The sequence below is a fragment of the Cupressus sempervirens genome, chromosome 5, assembly GCF_028749045.1.
Source record: "Cupressus sempervirens isolate cs-2001-9-10 chromosome 5, ASM2874904v1, whole genome shotgun sequence".
NCBI classification, from domain to species: domain Eukaryota; kingdom Viridiplantae; phylum Streptophyta; class Pinopsida; order Cupressales; family Cupressaceae; genus Cupressus; species Cupressus sempervirens.
This window is the reverse complement of record NC_143122.1, coordinates 218,002,776-218,029,150: the sequence shown is the minus strand read 5'-3', so window position 1 is coordinate 218,029,150 and position 26,375 is coordinate 218,002,776. Positions and strand designations below refer to the sequence as shown.

At 34.6% G+C, this 26,375-nt stretch overlaps 1 protein-coding gene across 15 annotated transcripts in view; it reads left to right on the top strand.

Annotated features, from left to right (window-relative positions):
- LOC149555204 (phosphatidylinositol 3-kinase, root isoform-like) overlaps positions 1-26,375 on the top strand; it is a 130,211-nt gene that overhangs the window by 77,592 nt on the left and 26,244 nt on the right. For all 15 annotated transcript variants that reach the window (XM_089829267.1, XM_089829272.1, XM_089829269.1 and 12 more), the window contains 4 exons: positions 14,349-14,543; positions 14,753-14,923; positions 23,657-23,794; positions 24,366-24,520. In XM_089829267.1, the coding sequence (XP_089685393.1) occupies positions 14,349-14,543; positions 14,753-14,923; positions 23,657-23,794; positions 24,366-24,520 (659 nt within the window). The remainder of the gene's footprint in view (positions 1-14,348; positions 14,544-14,752; positions 14,924-23,656; positions 23,795-24,365; positions 24,521-26,375) is intronic.

Below are 26,375 nucleotides of genomic sequence, written 5' to 3'. Positions count from 1 at the left end.
ATTTGCTGAAGGTTTTTGGTTGAAGGCCCAAACATTTGCCACCATCTATCTGAATTTAAAAAAAGGAAAAAGAAATAATATTAGTCTCAGTTCAAAATTTGAACTTTAAAGCTAGAAATTTAGAAACTAGATTGTATAAGGCTTAAGCTACAATTTTGTACGACCTTCTTTGCAAATTTGACTTGAAAAAATGGGCCCTGTTGCATTATTATAGGCATCCATCTCAAGCAATATATTTGTGGCATTAGTGGCCATCTTCGATACCACAATGTATAGGCCACTAAGAACCTCCTCATTTGCCTTGAAATCTTCATGAAAACGATATACTGGATTGAGGTAATGGGCTGTTGCGTGGATGGTTTTATGAAGCTGATTTTGCCATTTCCTATCAATTATGTCCCAAATAGGGCCATACTTGTCCTCAACTCCTACATATTTTCCTTTAATAGGTTCCTTGGTGCTATCCATGCCCTCATATATGTAGCCCATAGCAGGCTTCTCCCCATCAACAACTCATAGGAGGGCAACAAGGGGCTTAGTGATCTATAAAACAATTAAACAAAAACAATTTAGTGAATGATGAAACTTTGCAAAGTTGCACAATGAAAATAAAAGAAAAATATGTATGAGATAAATTAATTTATAAAGTTTTAAGACTTAAGCTTTTAAAATTTAAATTACCTCCACAATCTCCTTACATGGCTCCCAAAAACCTTCTTCATCATAAATGCATTTTGTTGCATCTATCCCTGCAGGGGTGGTGGCAAAGGAAGAGGAACTCCATTGTGGACCAACAAACATGTACCTCAAATGTAACCTTGAATTCAGCAAGGATTTTAGTGTGATAAAATTAGAGGCAAATCTTGTGATACCAGGATGAGCCAACTCCTTTCCTTTTGTGTATTCCCTCATAATGCTGAGGACCAAGGCATGATTATAGATGAACTTCCAAAGATTTTTGGCCTTAGCAACACATGATTTCACCCATTCAAGCTTGCCAATATCCTCTTAACATGAGGTCGAGGCAATGGGTTGCACATGGTGTCCAAAAGATTCTTGGGTGTCTCTCCATCAAAAGTTTTCTTGCAATAATTTTAAATTAATTGGTAAATAATTAAAAATTTAGATGTGTTAAAAAATTTTTAATTTTCAGAATTTAATAAAAAACTAAAATAATTTTTTTAGAAATTAAAATTTTAGCTGCTGCAACATAATTTAAGTTAAAATTTTATCAGTCACCACTTGGACAACATTATCTTCCCCCACCTCCCTTATGACCTCAATAGCTTCACATAAGAATTTTGCATTTTTGACATGTGAGGAAGCATCTATAGACTTCAAAAACATGGTGAATCCTGAAAGTGAAAATTAAACAAGATAATTATCATTGAATAGTCAATAAAACAAAATTTTAGTTATTTAATCATACATTAAATTTTAGACTTAGAGAAGCAGAGGATGATGAATTACCTCCACTAGAAACAAGAAAATTGAGGAGAGTCCTATTCCTCTTGTCTATCCATTCATTTGTCATAATGGTACACCAATCTTCTCAACCATTTCTAGGAAGAGGGGGCCACTCAACTCATCTTCAGTGGGGGCTTTAAACCTTGTACCATAGATGGAAACCGCATCAATCATCCCCTGCCAATAAGGAGTCCTATTACATTTATAAAAACATTTTAATTAGCATATTTCAACATCAAGTTAAAACTACAAAATTTAATTTAAAAATTGAATTTAAAACTTAAAACGTAAAACAATCAAATATAAATGAAGTTGAGGTACCTGGTTGCTATAAATGGAATGTTGCAAAAATACCAAAACTTGCAAATTGCGCTTGTTCTAGCTTCATGGATCTCCCTTTTCTAGACCAAGCTCTCAAGTGAGGGTTGTGCACGAGGAGTGGAACGTGATACAAAAGAATTGTCCAACCTAGATTTTCTAACTCTAGGACCAAAGGTAATGCTAGTACTACTAGCAGGGGCAGTGCCACTAGCAGTGAATAGATGTAGAAGAAGTACCACTAGCAGAAGCACTAGGACAATAGGGGGGAAGGGAAGCACCTTCTCCAACACAACTTATTGAACCTAGGGGTGTACAACTAGATACAAAAGTAGTTCCAAATGAGTGTGGAAGGGAATTGGAACCAATCTCAGTGAACTCTGCTAATTGTTTTTCTCAGCTAACTCAGCTGATTGTTTTCGTTTTAATTCCTTTTCTTCTTCATATTTTTCTAAGGCAACATAACAAAAACATTTAGCCTGGAGTTGCAGCTTTACAAGGCTCAACATTATGACCACGTATGCCAACAATATGGTATTTCAATTTATTTATCCCCCCACTATTAACAACCTTACAAAATAGGCATTTTGTTTGAGTTCTATGTCTACCCGGAAATTTTGTGGTGTACTTCCATCACTCATTTTTTATTGCCTTTAGAGAGTTTGGGTTTTTTAGCTGGAGGAGCCATTATGAGTAAGGAAAAATGTCAAGGTTGCTGCAATAAGACATTTTAGACCAAATATTGCCATTTAAGCATTGTATTTTATGAAGATCTAAAGTAAAACAAAACCCATAAACATATAAAAAAAATTCACCCAAAAAACCCATAAGCATAGAGAAAAAACCATCAAAATCCAAAAAATCAACTCTAACATCTTTGAAATGAGTTTAAGAAGTGTTGAGAAGAGCTCCTATAAACTCCTTGATGAGCTAAATGCAAGCGTATAGTTGCTCCAATATGTCACAAATGCAAGCTTTTCTCCTTTTCCTTTCAGTAGGTTGCAAAACAATGGCACTCTATTTCTCTTCTTCCTTCCTCTCTCTCTTTCTTTTTCTCACAATAGAGTTATGAAAGCCCTTAAAGGGCCTTAAGGATAAAAAGAACAAAAAAAAATATTAAAAAACAAGTATTTTTTATGTTTTCACTTTGTTGGAAGTTGACTACTGCGGTTGGGTTAAGCAAGTTGGGACCCGCGAGTCATGCCTTGACTCGCAAGTCACGCGAGTCAGGTGAGTCACATTCCTTGACCCATCGAGCCTGGGTCACGGGTCATTTTGACCCGGCAAGTCCTCCCTGACTTGCTGACTTGGGAGACTCGCCCGACTCACAGTGAGTCTCGTTACTCTGGTGGACACAGAGAAGATTACATCCTTTAAATCTATTGTGGGTGGAGTTAGCAGAGTTTTATTAGAGAACTATACATGAATATATAGATGCAATTCAATTAGTTCCATATATTTTGATATCGATTTTGTAAAGTATAGTTAGCCCAATTGGACGTGAGTTGGAACAAGAGAGCAAAACCAATAGTGAGGATCTTGTAAAAATCTCCTTAATTGGTGTTACCGTAACGAGTGTTCATTCCATGAGAATTAGCTTTTCCATGGTTTGTACAACTTTGTTTTCTACGTAGATATTGGTTTGCTCTGTCGGTGTTCTCGTGCTTTTCATGTTTCCATTTTTATGTGGATGTTTAAAGCACTTAATTGATAGATCATAAGTTGTTATTGCTACAATTTATAAGTTTACCAACAGAGGAAACGTTTTATAATTTTTGTGCAAATAATTGATTCACTTCCTTAGTTATTTGGCTTGTTCAACAAGTGGTATTAGAACTTGGTCCCTTGTAGCCAGAGATTAACCTCTTGTGGGAGATCTTGGATGTTTAAACAATTGGAATGTGGATACTACACTAAGGAAGATTGGCAACTCATGATAAGTGATATTGAATGTAAATAAGTGTAATATGGGGATGCATCCCCCCACCAAAACCAGGCCACACTTGAGATGGGGATGCACTGTTACATCCAATTTTTGTCCTAATTTAAAATATAGCCATTGAGGTTCACATGAATTCAGTTGGTAGTTTAATTTGTTATAATCTTGTGAAATGGTAAGATGGTTAGTCGTTATAATTTCAAGTGAAGATAACAAGTTAGTTGATCATTTATCACGAATTCATGGAATTGAGAAGATGGTTAACCGTTATGATTATTTATGATTAAATAATGTATTATGATAATATAATTTAATTACGGAGAATTTCCTCGTAGGAAACACGTCGAAGGGGTGGAAGCATTGTCAGAAAAGAATTAGGCATAGGAGCATCACCATCACTAGGTAGATGGGTTGAAAACCTAGCGATTTGAAACAGAATACATTTGTGGGACCCACATGAGCTATTTAAATAAATAAATTGAGAAACATAAAATAATTGAGTTAAAATATTAAATGTACCTCAAAGGATTTAATATGATATTTCACCTTATTATTATAATAGATATATCTATATACGTACATATATAAAAATGAGATAGTACCATTATATTATAATAATTTAATAAAGTGGTGTCACCCCATTGATATATTTACATGTACATATATAATATAAAATTATAATAATATTCAAATATATTAAAATTTGAATTATTATAATATTCGAATTATTATCTTTCAACTTTATTCTTTCCATTTTAATATTCTTTGCTTTTAATCGATTAACACTTGGCATGATAAATTGATTTAATACTTGGTATTCGAATTAAACATTTGGACTATGATCGACTATAATCTTTTGTAATTGGTGGGAGCCAAGGAGTCATATTTCGCTCTCCATTTAAGGAAGCCGTGAGGGAGAGGCAGGATCACCTTTTTCCTTGGTGCCCGAGTTCTTCCTTCCTTGCTACATACAGATTTTCCTTGTTTCTTTTGCCAACTCGTCCCTGCATTGATACGACTAAAATCTGCTTATGATACGTCTTGCAATCTGCCATTAAAACGTCTTACAGTTTGCCATTGAAACGTCTGCTATTGCCATTTATATATCTTACTATACACCATTGATACATCTGCTATTACCATTGTTTTAAAAAAAAAAAACCTTGTTCAGATTGTGTGACTTCAACTTCAAGTGATTCCAGCTAGGATATTGTGGCTAAGCGCTGAAGAAGTGAAGAGGGAGCCGGTTAGTTTGCAAGTTTCCCAATGGATGCATAACAGATGAGTTACTCTTCTATATTTTTGAATGCATATTCTCTTGCAGCCGGCTTGTCATGGTAAATCAGTACTAGGACTGAGATTATTATATGTTGCTTTGCTGATGGCTTCTTGCAAATTTCATAGAGTTCCCAGTTTGGTTCTTTATATAATATCATTCTATCTTAAACCACCATTAAGAAGTTGAATGGTAACTGTAGGAGTCTCATAATGATTGTATGAACCATCACAAATAGTATGGATATCAACAACAAGAATTATATTGTTTTAAACCATGATAAATGTATAATAAGAGAAGTATGCTCATCCAATGCACCTGAGAATCACTAGCAATGAAGCCGCAGAATGGTGAAGAGGCGTAAATAAAAAAGAAAGAATGTTCATAATCTTTCAAGCACCTGGGATTCACCTACTGATAGCCATGAAATGGTGAAGAGGTGGAATGATTCTACAAGAACGCAGAAGAGAAATCAGATATGATTAAATTATATTAATTAAATAATAAATTTTGCAATCTTTAAGAATATCCTTTTCAAATCCCAAATTGTGATAAGCTAGAACATATATGTTATTCATGAATTTGTTGGGAGTAAATAGACAAAGCTGAATGCTCTACACCTACGATTCACTGGCTATATAGCCATGGAAAAGGGTGAAGAGGTGAGATGAAGTCTGCAATGACTTAGAAAATAAAAGTCAGATATGATACATTAAATCTAGAATAATATCATTTAATAGCTCATGCATGATCCTGTTATTGTAACTCCTGCTGTCAAGTCTAGTGGTGTGGTTAGATACCAGGATGCTCAACAGATGACAGATGTTCCAAGTCCAATTCCTGGTAGGGAGGGGCTTTTTCGTTGGAGATTGTGTGGGGAATAAGTTAAGGTCTGAGGTTGGGTGGTTAAGCCCCTGACAATGTTTCACTTCTCCCCAAGTTGTCGGACGTACAACAGACAAAGATAAGTTATACATTCAATTGGTTACCGAAAACAATTTTACTTTTATGATGTATATGCAAGACTAAGGTAAGATTAATTGAGTTTTCTCATCATTACAGTTATTTTACATTTAGTTGCAGCAACAAGATGGGGGACATTAAAAAATAAAAAAATAAGGCATTATTTTAATTTTTTTTTGGTTTTATTTTTGTTATAATGGGATGTGGGGCCCATTCCTTCCTCCTTTGTTCGAAAGCCTTCTATTCTTCATTTTTATTCACATTTGCATTTCTATATTTGAAGACTAATATATATTATAAATTTAAATTTATATAATTTGACACTCTTTCATTTGCTGATGTTCAATGTTCATTGTTTGTCATTTGATCACGAATCATGATGTTCCAGTTGAAAACTTCAATGCAATGTTCAATGTTTAAGTTTTTTACATCTTTGTATCTTATATTGTATAATTGTAATACATCTTTTCATAACTAGCATTTTAAGTGCCGTATGTATAGTATATACACCCCTGCTCCCCTCGCCACCCCCTCGTCCCCCACTGTTGTCTCTCTCCATCCCCAAATTAAGGCCCCTTTGTCCCCTTGTCTTGGAAACTTGTCCCCGCGTCCCGTTTAACCCTGTCTCGTAGGGCGGTGTGATTATGATGTAAATAAAAAAAATAAGGAATTGAAAGAAAACCTAAAGGAAGCAAATACTTGCATTGCAAAATTAAGAGATTAGATTAAAAAGTTCAAGGCAAGGCACAAGGAGGTTGTCAAGAATTGGAGGAATCAAAGGAAAAAATTGCAGATTTGGAACAAGAACTAAGAAAATTGGAAGAATTAAACAAGAATGGCATTGATTTGGACTAGGAACTAATAGAAAAGATAGCTGATCTTCAGAGGAAGTTGGATGAAAAGGCTTGAAGGGAAGACTCTACCAAAGTAAGATTGATTGACCAATCAAAGAATGCTTGGTTAGCAAGAATTGAATTGGAAATGGAAATGGAATGAGATTGAAGAAAAAGAGAAGTTAAAGTTGGAACTGAAGAAGCTGAGATAATAAATAAAGACATGTGAAAGCAGTATCATCCTAGATCGGTTACTAACCAAGCATAAAAGTTACAAAGATAAAGAAAGTTTAGTCTTTACCAGTTAAAATAGAGTGATAAAGGAAAAGAAAAGAAAATTGAAGATGATGCAAAGGATTAAGTGACAAGTGAGGTAACAAAACAAACATATCTTGTAGAAAGCCTTCAGTAAGACAACCAAATGCTCAAAGATATTTATCTTTCAATGGACATTATAAATGTAAAAAATCTTGTCGCAAGGCTGTTGATTGTAGGTTGAGAAAGGAACAAAGAATTCAATGCTTTAATTGTCATAAGATTGGTCACAAAGCAAGTTAGTACAAAAATCAAATTTCAGATTAGGAAAGGGTGAATGTAATGAAGAAGGTTTTTCATGGGAATTGTTGTGTGTCACAACTTTGGTCACAAGGCTAGTCAATGCGGATTTAGGAGGCAATCAATGAGATTTGAAAAGAGAAATCTAAATTGTTTAAAGTGTGGACAAACTAGTCATTACACTAAATAATGAAAGTTTGAAGATGTCTCAATAAAAAGTGAAAAGGATGCTCATGTTGTTGTAAAACTTAAATGCAAAAGACATACTGGAGGAAGAAATTTGACAGTGTGGAAAGTTTGGCAGTACCAAATCTCAGTACTAGCCTTACCGACAACTGAGCTAAGTTCTTTGGCTCAACGAGAGTATTAAACAGTTCAAATCCCACACCTCCCTTGCTCCAAAGAGGTAGCGGTTGCAATTGTGTTGTTACTGGTAGATGAGATAAAGTAATAATGATGACAAGATATTTTGGGTGATTAATGTGCAAAGTACGTGGTTGGTGTCAACATTTATTGCTATTTGTGGTTTTCAAAAGGTGAAAATTTTGAACCATTTGTCACTATAGCACACTTTTATGAGATTTTGCAAAGTACTTGAACAAAAAATATTTGTGAAATCATGGCACCCAATTTTTTTGTTCGTGTTAATGCGAAGCGAAGCATGAACAAGGAAAGGGTGATTAATGTGGTTGCAATTGTGTTGTTATTGGTAGATGAGATAAAGTAATAATGATGACAAGATATTTTGGGTGTTTAATGTGCAAAGTACGTGGTTGGTGTCAACATTTATTGCTATTTGTGGTTTTCAAAAGGTGAAAATTTTGAACCATTTGTTACTATAGCACATTATTTGAGACTTTGCAAAGTACTTGAACAAAAAATATTTGTGAAATCATGGCACCCAATTTTTTTGTTCGTGTTAATGCGAAGCGAAGCATGAACAAGGAAATCGAGCTAAAGGAGTATAATCACTGTCATATAAAGCAATTGAAATTTGGTTTTCCTGCGGAAGATATGAAAAATAAGAAATCTAGAGCTCAACATTCACAGGGAGTTTCTATGGTATGATGACAAAGACTTCTCTTGTTTATGTTGAATTGGCTTCATGGAAAAACCATGGTATTGGATAGACCGTACAGTGACAAAAGACGTAATTGTGGAAATTACTAGTCTGTGGAGCATTGGCAAGGTACTTGCAAAGAAATCTCTTAGCCATGAAGCGGAAGAATCCCTAAAAGTGATCAGTAGGGATCAATATGCATTCCAAATCTTTACCATTGAGTATCCATTTGTAAGGTATGTTGCCCCATGTTGTTTTACAAAATACAATTATGTAACTATCGACCTCTACTATGGCTATGTATATGACATGCAAGATGGTGAATGAGAATGTTCAAATGGATGTATGCAAATTGTTGTTGGATATTTTGATGTTGAATGTGAAGATGTCGATTGAGGACAATTATGGTTTTTGTTTTGGGTCACTAGTCATGTGCTTGGTGTTCTATTTTATGATGTCTTTTCTTGACAAAGAGAATGTTGAATGATGGACTAACATTCTTGTCTGTAAACAAATTACAGACACCTGGAAGGGTTGGAAGATAAGGCAAATGCCAACAAGGCACATTTTACATCTCTTAAGGAAAATCTTGGTTCTAGTTTGATGGTTGCTTATGCCATACCAGTGAGGCAGATTGAAGGAGGTCCCTCTTCAAGACAAAAGAATTGGAAATGGTTATTGGTGGTTCACCTTTTGAACCAAAGTGAACGAAGATCTGTGAGAAAGGGAAAGCAATTGTTGCTATTCCTGAGAGTGAAGAGGAAGAAGCTTGCAAGGAAGAAAATGTTGCAAAAGAAATGAAGGAAGAAGAAGAAAAAGATTTAAAGGAGGAAATGGAAGCTGAGGAGGAAGTGGAGAAAATCTTGGTTTCACCAATGAATCAAAGGCAGTTGATCTCGATGTTGTTGAGGTCATGCTAGATCATGGTGAATTTGATAGATTTGGAGGTCTGTGGACTGAGTGCTCTTCAGCTGATAGGATTTTGGTATTGAAATTGTTGATTGATCATTTGATTAATAAGAAGATTGTTGTATCTAGTGTATATAATATATTACTAGGTGGTATGGTTGCACACATAAAAGAACAATTTGTAGTTTAGTGCTAGCTATTGGACTATAGAAAAGAAGATTGAGAAGAAGTGTGTTGGTGCAAAACATAAACTATCTCTCTTTGTTGGTAAAACAGAGACCTGCATAAAAGAAATCTTGGTGTTTACTGATACTGTCTTTGGTGACTTGCTGCAATGGACAACTTCAGAGGTCAGAGTGAAAAGAGTAAGAGAAGACTAAATGAGATTGGGAAAACATATGATATCTTCAAAGATAGAGATGGGAAACAAAGGAGTAGAGTGGGGGAGCTTCTGCTACGACAAAGACAAAGAGAAGACTTGATCAAGATCTTTTGGCTTGTGAAGGATGTGATTGAAGTTAGGTTGGATAATGTTGCTGGCATCTTAACTGATGCAGAAAATTATGAACAAACATTTCTGATGTCGGACTGGACAAAATCATTTAACAATCTGGTCAAGTATGACAGTTTGCGTGCTCACATGTAGACAACAATTGCTGAGTGAAAGAAAGAGCTTCCAATTTTGAAGGAGAGGTAAAAAAGGATTTTTCAGTTAAATTTGTATTTTATTTTAATATTTTTCATTTGTTGTTGGGCCTTTTTTATAGAGCAGCTCTCTCCTCTATCACTAGCTCAAGAGCAGCTAGAGATGTGGAACTCTATCACTAGCTCAGAGAGGTGGAACTCAAGATAGAGGAAGAGAGAGCTGCTATACTATAGAAGAGAGAGTGGATCAGCAAGCAGACTTCCATCCCTCCACTTCCAGTCACTCTGCATGCAGAGTCAGGCTCGCTCGATTAGAATACGGCACTAGATTGCCCACTGCCCATAGAATAGTAGGGCCGCCCATAGAATTTTAGGAATCCAGCTACTGGGAAACCAGTCACTCGAACAACTGGAATGGAAGGATACCAGTACCAGAGTTAAATCAACCACTAGTTGTAATATTTCAATTGCCCTAGCTAGACGTGGGGAAAAAGTGTTACAGATTGGATGTGATCCCAAACATGATAGGACTTTTACTCTTACAGGATTTTTGATACCTACAATTATAGATACTTTGCAGTCCAAAGATTATCATTATGAGGATATTTGGTCCGAAGATGTCATTCATAAAGGTTATGGAGGGGTAGATTGTGTGGAAGCTGGGGGGCTTGTAGCAAAAAGGGGGAGAGAGAACAGAAAAGGAGAAAAAATGAAGATCGCATCTACTAAGGGGGAGTGTTCTTGGTTTTTGGTGTGTTTGAATTTTTGGCAAATCAGTTTTTCAACTTTTTGGTTTTTTGGAGTTTTACCATCAATACGAAATGGGAAGATTGTTAGAATTAGTGAGCTAGTACTGACATTAGTTGTTATGGATGTCATCCATACCAATACGCTGGTGGTATTGTTTGGTTGTTGGTAGTTTCAGATATATTCTATTGGTTATTGGTGATGGAACATGAGTTTTGGTTGTGCACAAGAAAGGTTCAATATGAATGCTTCTAATGTTAGTGCTTCAGGCAAGTGTACTATGTTCTATTTATGCTTGACATGTATCAGTGCACTTGTATGCTTTTGGTGTTCAACTATTTCTATCATTTCTTGGTGATTGTTGTGGCTACAAATGCTTCTTCATATATTTTTGATATCTGAGCAGTAGTGCTGTTCATCAGATGGCTTTGGTGTAGCTACAACATACTATGAAGATTGTTCTATTGGTGGTATCCGTTATCTTGTGTTTTCATCTTTTGGACTTGATTGTGGCATTTGACCTATGTGATGTGAATTGTAATATCATAAGGCAACCTATCTATGGATCATGTTTAGCATGTTGGTTAAGTATTCTTAAGTATGTCCTAGATTTGTGGTTGGCGCTTTGAGATTAAATGTAATTTAATATCTTTTGCATTGGTGATATCACACACTTAGTGTGAGGCACATATGTATACTTGGGTACTGATATAAATAAAAAAGAACCTTTTGTATTCGTTAATGGCAAATCGATTCTTGGATCATCTGCAGCCACCTTTTTGGTGTTCTCCATGCCTAGTAAATGCACTTTTCATCCTTCTGCTGCCTTGGTTGTCCATCTACTAGCCAGAGCAGTTACGACCACTTTTTTTGTCTATTCAAGGTCAGATTTGCACGCAATGATCAGATTTCCTGCATGGGGACATGCATCTGATCAGATTTCTTCCCTGCTTCTCAGTTATTGCTCTCCTCTGCAACTCAATTCCACTTGGTTGGGGTTTGAATTCAGTGTAAACATCAGAGTTATGCTTGAACTCTATAAAAGGCAGTTGTAAATATGTTTTGGGGGTTCTCCTCTGTTCTGTCATGTCTACTTCCAGTAGCCTTGTGCTTTGCAACTGTATTCCTTGCCTTGCATTAATGAAAGAGCTCTCTTCTTTACCTCTTCTTGCCATTCATGATTTGTGCATGTATCTTGCCTTGTTTTGAATGTTTCTTTCTAGTTTCTGAAGTTTGTATGTTGTGTTCAAGCTGTGATGATTGTTGTATTGTGAAGATTTCTTTCCTTCTAGTATTTGATCAGTTCTAAACTTGCATATGTTTCTTGGGGAGTAGAATAGAGTTAGGATCTGTGTATTTGGGCTTTTCATTGATGTATTGAGCATATAAGTGCAGAGTTGTAATTGTTTCAATTAGTTACATCACCCCCTCTAGATTAGATTAGGTAGTTTGATTTTATGCATCTCCTTCTTCCTTTTCCTCTCAAGCAGTAGTTAGGTGCATCCTGATTGTAAGGAAACCGACCTTCTCCGGAGATTCAATCTCACAGTTCAAGTCCCACAACTTAGAGATTGTTTCCATGTTACACGAGGTTGCTTAAGGGCCATACCTTAAGCAAGGGTGCAGACTTTTGTGTCAATAGTTTTTTTCCAGTTTGGATTTCCACATAAATCTCGATGTTCCTGCACTTTTCACGTTTACATTTTCAGTATATGTTAAATGCACTTAACTGATAGATCAAAATTTGTTATTGGTACTGTTAGTAAGTTTATTGACAGAAAATGTTTTATAATTTGTGTGGGAATAACCGTTTCACCCCCCTCTCAGTTATTCGGCCTGTCCAACTGCTTATAGCGACGTAATGCTTTTCCTGATATATTGATGTAAACTAGGAATTTTCTTGATGATGCTTTCGCTGTGTCTGATATTGGTCTTTAAACTTACACAATCTCTTTCCAAATATCACTTCTTTATGAATGTGCAATAATAAGGGCATTGCTTACAGCCATTGGTTGCTGTTTCTGATCCAAATTTATATGCTTCCAACAGTAATCGATGATGCTGTTTCAGATCTGACTATATAGGCTTGGAACAATGGTGGTGCTCTCTCTGATGTTGATCCTGAAATGTATGCAACCAGCCTTTGACACTTAGGCTGAAATGCTCAATTGAGCTACCCGAACAGGATATGTAAGAGGAGATAAAAGACATGATGATTGACGTTTTCCGTAATGAGATTGAATTCCATCTTATATCTTTATACATTGGGAATGTTTGCATCCAATGACATGTCTTTTCTTTAATTCAATCACACCCTTTCTCTTGATTTATGTTAATCGCTGACAACTTAGCTATCCTTTATCATACATTTCCAAAGCACAACAAATCGGCTTGTTATGTAAATGGTTTTGATCAGTTTACTTGTATTTCAGCTTTCATTATTTTAAATGATTATTAGTTAATTCCTTGTTTGATTGCTTAGCTAATCGATGTTTATTAGCAGCACAAGCATTACTTGTAACCAGTGTGCCCTAGCAACATCTAATCATGACATTTGCCTTTTTTGCATGTCCTTCATCTCTTGCATGAATGCTTGTGCTGCCTGCATGACTCCTCTATTCCGGAAAAACACTAGTGGTTAATTTTTTATATTGTATTTTGTGTAATTTTTATTTGAAAAATAATGGTTTTCTTTTTCTATCAGCCGTAGGACTTACCAAACATCCTCAGCAAAGTGTAACTATGGAATTTGGCACACAATTTGTAGAAATGGTTTTGATTTTTTTGTTTCAAATTTAGGTAAAAATATCTGCAACTTTCGATGAAAATAACATGTGATTTATGTGTTTTTCACAAGATCCCCTGCTTTGATACTATGTTAAAATAGAACACAACACTGTTCTATTAGATAACGAAGGGACAGTTACAGTGAGTTTCATCATTTTATATAGAGTTTGGAAGATGTATTTGACAAACATAAACACGCTATTTATTCTAGATTCTAAAAGCCAAAATTAGCAATATTAACAAACCACTTAAGACACTATGGTGACTATGGAGAAAGTAAGCTTTATTTTCCTACAATTTTACTGGACAGGAGTTACAAGATGGACAATTATAGTGGTACATTTTACAAATTAAAGATCACCCAGCAGATAAATATACACATGATGTCGCTTTATACATGTGGTTTGGAATAACAGTCATGAGAAAATGTATTTACTATTTGCTACCAATGTGTAGTGTAGGAATTAATTTATTGATATTTGATTTTGTGACCAATATCTCTCTCTGAGTCATGCCTGTGTTCAAAATTTACTTAGATTTTGATGACTTTTAAACATTAACATATTATAGAACATTTTGATTTTTTTGATAATTCTTCAAATTCTTCATTTGGTTCATGACGGGTTCACTAGATAGATAAATAGTTTTAAATATTTCTTCTTCCTGCTGTTGATAGAGTAATCAATGTATGCTTGTTTGGCACTCATGCAATTCTCATACATTCAGCATTAGTTTGAAGTGATTAAATGTTGTAGCCTTTATGCATGCCTGGGTGCTACGTGTTTTGTCTTATAAAAGTGTGTCTTGAGTATACCTTTTTAATCTTTAGATTTTACTTTCTGTTTCCAGTATAAGCCTGAGGGGAAAGAGGATGATTATGGTGTCAAGCTGTGGCATAGTTTGGTGAATCAGACAGAATTAACTGCAAAATTGTGCAGAATCATGAAGGATGTTAAAAATGTCCGAGGTGGGACTCAGAAGAAAATTGAGAAATTGCGAGAATTACTTGGAGGTCTTCTTAGTGAGCTCACCTACTTTGAAAAGGTCACTGCAATAATCTATTTTTCTTTGGGTAAAGATATCTGTTGCTGAATTTTAAAAATGATTATTTTAGGATTATTTATGCATGTACAAATTAAAGCTTTCTGTGCATATATATTCTTCAATACTTAAGTTGCAGTTTACACTTGTTTATGTTGGCACATTTTGAAACTAAAAAAATTAAAACATACGTTTTTTGGTTTTCATTCCAGCCTATACGGTTGCCTTTGGAACCCAAAGTTCTACTTAGTGGAATAATACCATCAGAATCATCTCTATTCAAGAGTGCTCTACATCCTCTACGCCTGACTTTCCAGACTGCAGATGGTGGGAAATGGAAAGTGATGTTCAAAAAGGGGGATGACATCAGACAAGATCAACTTGTAAGTCACTTTTTTCTTTACTAGGTTAAGAATTTAAATTATGATCTAAAAGAGATAAGAAGTCTTTCTGTATATAATAGTGAAATTTTATATGCATAATGTGAGATAGACAATGTACAACAAACATGCCATATTATAACTTATTAGCTTGTATTAAAAACTGTATCACAAAGACAACATATAGAAAGGAAGGATATTGACCAAGCACATTGAAATAATATTAGTAATAGTTATGTCTAGTGATAGACTTCCAGTTAGCAGAAAAAGTTATTTTAGCTATTGTTTGATTAAGAATGCTTTTTGTAAAAGTAATGTTAAAAGTATTTTAAATCAAATTTTTGGATCATACTCCATTATCCAAAAACAAGGAAAATGATTGAAATTGTAAAACATACTTAAAGACTATATTATATTTATCAAGCCACACAAGGAGAATTAAACAATTATACAGGACAAATAGGGAGGATAATATTATTACACAAGATATTTGGTTGACAATACAATAACTTGAGGAATAGGAAGAACATATATAGTTGTTGGTAACTTATGTTTCCTTTTGTATTTGGTATAAACTTTTATTGTTCCTCAAGTATGTTCTTTTATAAGTTGCAATGTATGTGTAGACTACGCTGTACAAAAAGGAGAATAAAACAATTATACAGGAGAAATAGGGAGGACAATATAATTACACAAGAGAAATAGGGAGGACAGTACAATTACAGAAGGCATAGGAAGAACAGATGTAACTTATGTCTCCTTGTCTCTGGAATAATTTTTTATTATTCCTCAAGTATGTTCCCTTTTAAATTGCAACATGCGTAGATTGTGTTCAATACATGATAAAAGAAACACACTCCAAAATAAGGAGTGACTTCTCCCTTTCATCTTAAGCTTGGCATTCAACTCCATATTTCTTTAATGTAAATGCAAACAAGATATCAAATGTGCGCTACTTTTTCCTGTCTGGATTGTTAGGTAGAATAAGGATTTTTCTATTGGATCAATGGATTGCATATTCAACATACTGCATTTGGTATTTACTAATTAAACTTACAGCCTTTTCAGTTTGTTTGACTCATAAAGTTTCAACTTTTTTTTATTGATTTCTCAAGTTTAAATTTTAATTGCCATCCCAAAATCTTGGAACATTTTTCTATAATGTCCCCATTTTTGGCGAGCTCTTGTAGTTGATTGAGTCAGTTCATCATAGTTACCCTCATGAGTTGACAGTGGGATTTGAGGGTCTTAGTGGTGCATTTACTATTTGTCATAGTAACACAAGGATGCTTCCTCCCCCCACAAAAGAAATAGGGAGGACAATATAATTACACGAGAAATAGGGAGGATAGTACAATTACACAAGAAATAGGAAGAACAAATATTCTTGTTTGAAACTTATGTTTCCTTGTCTTTGGAATAACATTTTATTGTTTCTCAAGTACGTTCCTTTTTTAGTTGCAACATGCATAGATTGTGTTCAATACACAATAAAAGAAACACACTCCAAAATAAGGAGTGACTTCTCCCTTTTATCTTAAGCTTGGCTTTTAACTCCATATTTCTTTAATGTAAATGCAAACAAGATATCGAATGTGCATTACTTTTTCCTGTCTAGATTGTTAAGTAGAAAAAGGATTTTTTATTGGATCAATGGATTCCATATTCAACATATTGCATTTGGTATTTACTTATTAAACTTAGAGCTTTTTCAGTTTGTTTGATTTGTAAAGTTTTTAAAAGTTTTTAATTTATTTTTCAAGTTTAAATTTTAATTGCCATCCCAAAATTTGGGAACATTGTTTTGTAATGTTCCCCTATTTGGTGAGCTCTTGCAGTTGATTGAGTTAGTTCATCATAGTTACCCTCATAAGCTGGCAATGGGATTTGAGGGTCTCAGTGGTGCATTTACTATTTTTCATAGTAACACGAGGACGCTTCCTCCCCCCCCTTTTTTCGTCCATGTCCAGGAGATGGGGATGCACTAGGGACTTGGGGACTCTGTTCCCTTGTCCCCAGTGGCGCCACCAGATTTTGCCACCTCTGCTGAGGATGGGGCGACATCCTGGTGTTGACTATTTGCTGATTTGACTATTTATGTTCAATGTTAAATGTTTTGACTCAATGCAATGTTCAATTATTTACTTTTTTATTACATCTTAAAATGTTAGTTATGAAAAGATGTATTGCAATATAAGATATAAAGATGTAACATGTTTGCAGTGTATGTAGCTATTTATTGTGTGGGTTTATATTTATTAAATAAATATTAAGTCTACATTATCATATGACACTTATTATATTTAAATCTTATAAAATGATGTTGTGTTGAGGAAGCCTTTTAAGTGGAGTTACGTTTGGGAAACTTCTGCCATTTGGAGATTGTAAATATGAGCCCTATTTGCGGAGAAAGGCATCCAATTATCTATTTTCTTTTTGTTGTCTTGTCAAGATTTTTGAGGATTGATGTTCTTATTTGCCCTTGCTGAAGTATAAGGTTTGGAATTGATAAATGCATGGTAATTCATAGTTGAGTTATTGTGAATTAATTCTAAGAATCTTGGAGATTGAATTTGTTGTCCTGCATTTTGTCACCACAAAATGTAGGTAACAGTATGAAACTTTTTCAAGCTTAGTTTTGCATTTCTCTGAGTTTAGTTCGTTATTTAATTGGTTAGTATTGATCAACCAATCAGTACCAATTGATATAATGAATCCTTTTACTGAAGGTCTTCGTCAAGTCTTTTTTGTTTTGTTTTCTATCGAGCCTTTGCTTGATTTTTGAAGCCTTCACAGTTTGTTCTTTGATTTTGAGTTTGTGTTTGCTTGTTTTTAGTCCTTTGGATTTGCTCATGTCATGCCTTACGTTTTCCACTTCGTTTTGGTCTAACCTAGAGGTCAATTGGATTTGTCAGTCAAGAGATTTGGTCATTTTAGTGCCTCAAAAGTGAACATTTTAGGTGCAACTGTACGAATTAAAAAAAATGATGTTATATTTTCATTTTGACATTCACTTTTTGAAAATATAACATTTTACTCACTTTTTGTTATGTTTTTAAGTTACTTTATCTTTAAATTATAACTTAAAGTGACTATTGTGCACTTTATGTTATAATTTTAAGTTGAGTTACTTTTTTATTTTTCACTTAAAGTGACTATAGAACTATATAGTTACATTTTTTAATTTTTGATTTTAAAATCAAATACTTATTTAAATGTCGCTTTAAACTATTCTTTATGTGTTATATTGGATAATATGATGCATAAATGTTATTTTTGACCCATATTGATGACATTTTTATAAATTTAAGTGAAATACATAACTTAAAAGCCTCAAAGTGGACTTTTTATGTGCAAATGCATGTAAAAAACTATGAAAAAGGAAACTTTTCATGTTATTGCATATAAAAACTCACTTTGAGGATACTTTTCATGTCATTACATCAAAAGTTTGTAAAAGTGGACCTTTTTGATGCAATGACACGAAAAGTAAAGTTTTTGTGCTTATGCATAAAAGAGGTGAGACATGTTTGTAAAATATGTAAGTGACTCCAAAAGGTCCGATTTTGGAGTCTTTCACATTTTAAAATATGCAATGAGCTTCAAAAGGTGAGATTATGTCTAAAGACATATTTTAAAACATGCAATGGTCTCTAAAAGGTTCGATTTTGTCTTCCAACATGTTTTAAAATATGTAATGAATATAAAAATGTCCTATTTTGTGAAGAAAACATGTTCTTGCTCCAAAAACCTTCGCTTTTGATTATAACTCAAGATTTTCTCCATGGATTTGAATGAAATCTTTTGCATTCAAAGCGTTACTTGGTGATCATTTTGCTTCCATCAAAGATGAGTTTGATGTGTTGGAAACCATTTTTGAGAGTTCATATCTAGGGCACGTTTTTGTGGAAACTCCAAAATTCCTTCATTTTTGCTCATAACTTGAGTTTTTCTCAATGGATTTGCATGAGTTTTGTTCCATTTGAAACATTTTTGCATGACAATGAGTTTCCTTTCTTCTAAAATGGATTCATTTGCCTCAAAAACGTTTTTGAAACTTTCATGATGAATCACGTTTTTGCTTGAAACTTTCATGATGAATCACGTTTTTGCTTAAAATGCCCGGAAAATTGGGGTTTAAATCCACTTTTATGCGTTTTGAAGCCACCTTTTTGCATTTGGATCGATGCATATCCATTTGGGGAAGTCATTTTTGTATTCACAAGTCAAAAATGACTCAAAAACATGCCCACGTTTTTGCAAAAACGGCCCAGATTTTTGCATTAAAAAGTCATGTTTTTGTTCAAAAAACTCAAAAAAATGCATTTCCAACCCATACCTTTGATCAAGAGGGATTGTTTTTGAGTTTTAAATGCATGATATTGTCTTTGGAGATCATTTATTTGACACTTTCATGTCAAATTCGACTAATGAATGTCCATTACATGCAAGTGCGGAAAAAGTCAAAAGGTTGTTTGAAAATTCGGATTTAAGGGAGAATTGGTCTTAAGTCTATAAAACTTGCTATTTTGGCTCTTTCTCCTTCATTTTTGGCACTTAATCTTCATGTAAGTGGAATCTTTCTAACTTGCTCATCAATTCATGCTTATCTTGCTATTTCCATGCATATTATTGCTTGGTGATTGCCATTTGTCCATATATATGCCATGAAAAGTACATTTTGCCTTTAAGAATGATGAAAACTCTCATTTTCACACTTTTGGAATTTCCTCAAACTCCAAATTCGAAATTACTTGTTGAAGTGCATTGCATCTTGACATGTTTGAGTCTTTTGCCAAAGGCATGTGCTTGTTTTTGTGTCTTGCTTGTTTGCATTTCGGTTTTTTTTCCATTTTGGAAGAAACTGCAAGTTCTTTCCCAAGAACTTGAGCACGTTTCACTTCACTCCACTTTCCATTTCTATGTCACAACACTTCATCTCTCACTCAACGAAATGCGATTACATGTTTTCTCATTTCATTCACCATCCACATATGCATGTAATCCCATTTTTTGCTTCCATTTTCACCCATCTCACTTTCCGCTTCCATTTGCACGACACGATTACACGAAATGTCTTACGTGTAATTGCATCTAAAAGGTTCGATTTTGATTAAAAGTCACTTTTTGAAAAGTCAAAAAGATGTCATGTGCATGTTTTTCCATGTACTTTGACCTTACTTTTCCTCAAAGGGGTCTATAAAGTTCATTTTCGCCTCTCCATATGTATTCGCGCCTCTATGAGCAAATACATGCTTTCCCATGTTTCTGCATCTTTCCATGCTTTTGATCTCATCCTTTATCCTTTGTTACATGTTGCATTTACATGTAATCCATTTTCCGTACAATGACATTTTGAAAGCTCAAGTCACATTTTGAAAATCAGCAATCTCCATTTGCATGCATTCCCATGTGTCAAACACTTTATAGCAAAAAAAAAAAGGTTAAAAATGCTGATGGAAAGTTATTCCGAGTTTACATTTGAACATCATCAAGAAGGTTTTCAAAGTGTTAGAGAATCCAGAATGTGCTAATCTACAAAGGAGAATTCACGACAACTTGAACGAGAAAAGATGGATCACATTAAGTTTCCACATGACAATGGACAATTCATCAAAGTCAGAGGTTACAAAAAGATGCAAGACCATGGTTATCAACGTGAATGCAACAGTACAAGGTACAGGAACGCCCAATCCTATTATCATTTGAGATTGCATTGTCAAGTACAAGGCTGTTTAGAATTGTTCCCTTCTCTTCCATCTTCTTTCTTCTTCTTTCATGTTTGTAGTTGGAGAAGATGCATTATATGAAAACGTGTAATTACATGTAATGCAAGTTACATGTATGTAAAGAGATGTAATGCGAGTTGCATGTAACCTCGTTATTTTCTTCTGTAGTTAAACTTGGTCAAAGTTGGTTGAGTTGCTCCCACTTTTTCGTCCGCCTTTTTCTCAACTTCTTTGCCTCATTGTAAAAATCATCTTTTGTTGTATGCAAGAAAGCTCTGCCACATTTGTGCAAGCATAACTTTGATTGTGTAGTACGAATTTGGGAGATAAGTGAATAAAAGAAGCAATTGGATTTGAAGCTTTGACTGTAATTTGTGCCTATTTTCTTAATTCATGTTATTATTGTGTGTTCAATAAAAGAGCATAGAAAAGAGTTAAGAAACAATTGAAGCCCAAGCTTTGACCAGGAACAATTGTGAAAATCCATAGCTAGAAGCTTTGTCTGTAGCTTGTATTTTCGTCTTAACTCGCAAAAGAGTTAGATTGTTCTTACTTTTAGGAGTCTTTGTGCCCTAATTGTAAAGCTTTTACCGTATAGAAATACAACTGGACTTGGAGCCAAACTGGTACATTTTGGCTAGTCTTTGAGTTAGTTAAAGTTTATCGGTATCACTGTTTCCAGCTTTTGATAGAAGTGTAGTTAGAGATTCACCTTGCCCATTATTCGCTCTACGAGTAAGTGGATCTTTTCTTGAAAGTTAAGAAGAAAGGATAATAGTAACAGCCTGTTTATAAATCTCTCAATTTCTTGCTTACCTTGAGTTGATCCAAGGAACGGTGAGAAAGGGGAGCCTTCCTTTTAAGGTAGGAGAGACTTTGTCTCATACGCTATGGCTGGTCATCCTATTTTGCAACTAAATTTTTACCGAAGATTGTCGGTTGCAAAATATCCACCCAACATAATTATTTGGGGTTGTACAACAATTTGTTGCTGTGGTATAACAAATTGTTTGGACCTTTCTCCTCTATATTGCTTGTAGTTGAGAAGGTCAATTTGTACAAGAAATTCAATTGCTAAAGTTTGTTTTGTGAGGGACTGACTGAATGATATTTGGGAGAGAGACCGATTGGCTTGTGGTGTTTTAGAAAGGCTGCAAATATCAGTAAGTTTAGCAACTGGGTTTGTTAACACACCTGCAATCATTATGCCAGACCTGCGTTTGAATACGCAAGGCCTGTGATTAAATTTTTATAGCCTGCGTTTGATTATACAAGCCCTGGGATTGGGAATTTAGGGCTACGTTAGTTTGCAAGGTACCTGCAATCTAGTCATGGACCCTGTGCTTCATTCTGGAAAGTGGCATTCATAGCTGGAGGCCTAGGTATGCAAGTGAAGGGGCTGAACTGTTTCCACACAGGTCTGCAACTGGTTTGTATGACCTGAATCTATTTACTGGAGTTGCAATCATTGTTTGGGGAGGCAGGCATTGCATTATCTGAGACCTGTGATATAATACAGTGACCTGCGATTCAAATCGGAGGGCCAGCATTTAATTATAGTGGCCTGCAATATGCTTCTAAGGTCCTGCTATTTGGTCTGGGCGGCTTGTAGGAGGTTGGCAAATACAACTAGGAGAGTTGCCTATGGCCTGCACATTTCAATCTGGAGTCATACAACATACTGGACAATTCTGAGTTCTATATCAACTGTTAACAGGTTCTTTGTACGCCATTTGAATATGACATAAGTTCATTTCAGTAACGTATATACTTTCATCAATTAAATTGGCAGAATTAAGAATTAAATGCAAGCAGAACATACATCTTCGCTACAGCAAAGAACATTAAAACATGTTTGCATTTCCAATTACATTGCTGGAGAGTTGTTTGCCAAGTGTTTGACAAAATGTCAAACCATGTGATTGGTGTGGAGAAATTGGTGAAAGCGGAGTTGTTCAAGTTGTAACCAGGTGAGGGTTATTACATTTTTCAACCCAAAAAACTGTGCCCTTGCATTCTCAAAACTCACAGAAACACTGTGAAGATGCCTTTGAGGATATACCCATCATTGAAGACTACAGAGGTCACTATGGTAACAATTTTCTTCTATCGTTGATGGGTCTGTTATCTCATATTTTGTGTCTTCTTTGTCCCATTCTTTCTCTTCTGCAGGAGCAATTGACAATTCTCTATTTTCTAGTTTATTTTCTGCTTGTTATGTACATGTATACTAATACTTTTGCTAGATGGAAATTGTGTTAGGCCTTCCATCTGGTTCTATTACTTTTTGATGAATATTGATATGCTAGGTAATAGATTCCTTCGAGAGAGTAGCAATCTTTTTTTTTTTTGAGATTGGATAACTTATGTACATGGGTAAACAATTTTGCCTCACCCATAGTTGCACAGACTCAGACTCGGAGAGTGCCCAGCAAGCCCAAAATTTTCAACTCAACAAAAACTTGCAAAAACTCAGCTACTTAGAAAGTACTGAAAAGAAAATCTCTTAAAGAAACATATTTTATGTAAAATTCAATTACAAAATGTATGAACTTAAAAACGGACATTTTGAAAAGAGAAAATGCTTGGTTTCATATAAAAAATGATTAGTCAGAATTATATTTTAACCAACATTTTACCTGCATGGATATTTTTATCCATTGTTTTTTGTGTCTTTAAAATCGTGAGAGCTAAACTTGTGAGAACTTGCCCAGCCAAAAAAATACAAAGTACTCAACGACCCAAAGAGTATCATCTCACAATTCTCACCTATTACATTCCAAAAATATAGGATTCTTTTGATTTAAACTGTGAAAAGTTGGAATTGGTTTTTCTATGCAGTGTTTTTAAAACATAATAAGATATTGTGGCCGAAGTGTATTTTCATATTTTGGTTTCTCATCTAAAAAAAATAGCCCTTTTAAGTCATGCTAGGTACATAAGACGATCATCAATAGAGGAGTTAATGTTCAAGAATTTATTTCTTATCTTCTAAATAAATACACAGGTCATTCAAATGGTCTCTCTAATGGATCGACTCTTAAAGCTGGAAAATCTCGATCTACAGTTAACTCCATACAGAGTGTTGGCAACAGGTCAAGATGAAGGAATGCTGGAGTTTATACCATCAATTTCCTTAGCCCAAGTAAGTGGAATTCTATTGTATAGCACTTTACTGATCTTATAACAGGCCTCATTCATTTTCATGTATTATGTGCACTTTTCATATAACTTTGCATTGGTATCGCTTTATTCATTTGGTCTCCTTGGAGAAATTGAAATGTTTTCTGTTGAGGGAAGCTATCATCATTGTTTTAATCAAAAAGTTTCATACGCATTTGAATATCTTGAATACTCTCCATTTTACTTCACAATCGTGACCCAAATCACACACAAGCAGTTACATCATACTTGCATGGTCAGAAGATAAAGCTGAGATATGTTAGCTATATTACATGTTTTATGCATTTGTATTTAAATACCTGAAACTAAAGCAGTTGTATTTTTCGATTAGATTTGTTGTAACTTGTATCTATGACCGAATGAAGCACTAATCTGTTCTCGTTAATCCCAAATGAAAAATGTGCTATTGCATAGCATTTCTAACTTTTTTTTTTACCCATCTATATGTTATTTCATGATGAAATACCAATCTGGATGTATTATTCGTTGTTTATAACACACTATATGACATACCTGTTTGGATTTGTAATCAGATTCTATCAGAGCATCGGAGTATCATAAATTATCTGCAGCAATACCACCCTGATGAAAGTGGACCTTTTGGCATTACAGCAACATGCCTTGAAACTTTTATAAAAAGCTGTGCTGGTTACTGTGTTATTACTTACATCCTTGGTGTTGGTGACAGGTTTCTATTTAACTTTAAAATCTTTTGATGATGTAACAATTCTTGATTACATGTAAAAGTGGTGTGGCAAGTTGTACTCCATGAAAATTGATGAATGAACCATTCATTTCATTAATTTGTTATTTGATATTGTATATTTTACACTTTGGCTACTATAAAATGAGTCTACATTCAAGTTTGGATATGAATTTGGTTTCATAACAGATGTTGCTTCATCACCTTCAATGCTTTTCCTTGCTGTTTTCATATCAGTTGCCAGTTTGAAAATCAAAATATAACGTGTCTTAGACTGCACATATTTTTACCGTATTTGACAAATCATTCTTTTTTGTTGATATGCACTCCATGCAATGGCATTTCTTATGAGACCATTTCCCCTCCGCTCTCCTAAGAAACCCAATATCAATGAGAACATTTTACGATTTGTTACAGATGTGTTGTCTCATGATTGTTTTAGATAAGTGTTATTCCTTCTAGTTGTCATGATAAGCAGACCCTGTTGCTTGGTTGCAATCTCTACATTTATCCATTCAAATGAAGAAAACTGGCTCAGGTTTATAATGTTTTAGTTCCTTTATTGCATAAAATGGTGAATGTACAGTTGGTAAGTAAAATATAAATAATGCAAGAGATCATACACCTAAAAGGTGTTGAATATCCAAGACTTAAATAGCATAATACCCTTTTTAATGATAAGTTATGTAACAGGTCCTTTTATCTTAAATGTTTTACATGAAAGGCTATAAACACACTAGAAGCTTAAATCTAAGTATTAAAGGCTTTTCCACAAAAATAATGAAAAGACATAACATTCAGCACTGCAACTTAAAAATGAATCCACGTGATTAGTTAGGCAGGCTTTTGTCTACAGAATTGATAGCCAAAAAGGTTCTCATATGGTTGAAGAATGAACCAAGTTCAACCTCTACAATAAGCTAGGGTTTAATAAAGTTCATAAAATTAGCTCTCTCCTCAATTCCACAACTTTTCATTCCCTCCAAAGGACTCTTGAAATTTTCTTTTATTTTAAATTCAAATGGACCAAAAGTAATCACTTCTTAGTCAACTATCTAATTTTTAATAAACTAATTTATTAAATATAAGTTTCTGTCAAAATGAGTAACTTTAGAGAACTTAATTGACTAATTATACCCATGCAGCATCCCAATTAGCGTATGAAATTAAAATAGGCAGAGGTTCTCTAGCAGTTAATCACACTTGCAAAGGGGACATTACAGAGGACATACCCACATGAATCTTTATGCACTGCAGGTTATAACTTTTCAACTTTGTTTTTGTTTTTTGATCCCAATGTTTGAATGGTCAACACAGACTGTTGCTGAAGGCGACAAATATGAGGGGCCAATAGAAGGCCAATTAGATTGACTATTCCAGCAAATAACAAGCATGGGTGCAACAGAGAATTGCATCAAAAAATGTGTGGATAGAGAACTGGTTAGGAACCGTATGGGGAAAACCATGGGTAGAGTGTGCTGAAAGTGCAGAAACCCTATGGCATGCAGAACACAGGGCAGAAAACTCTGAAGTTTGTGGTAGAAAAGCCTAGCTGCGTGAAGAAACAGAGAGTCCTTGGGCAAAAATATGTGGTGGCAGTAGGGTAGACAGGGTAGAATGTTAGGGGTGTAATTAGACGCTGTATAGTGCAGAGATTGAAAAACAATAGTTTACTGAGCTGCTTGAAATCATAAATCCTTTTCCAGACATTGGAGATATAAGATTCATAAAAATTGATTAGAAACCATATATGTAAGTTATCAGTTTGGATTCGAGTTCAAGTTCACACACCACTATGCTAATAGTAAAGCAACATAGCAAAATACACCACCATATTTAT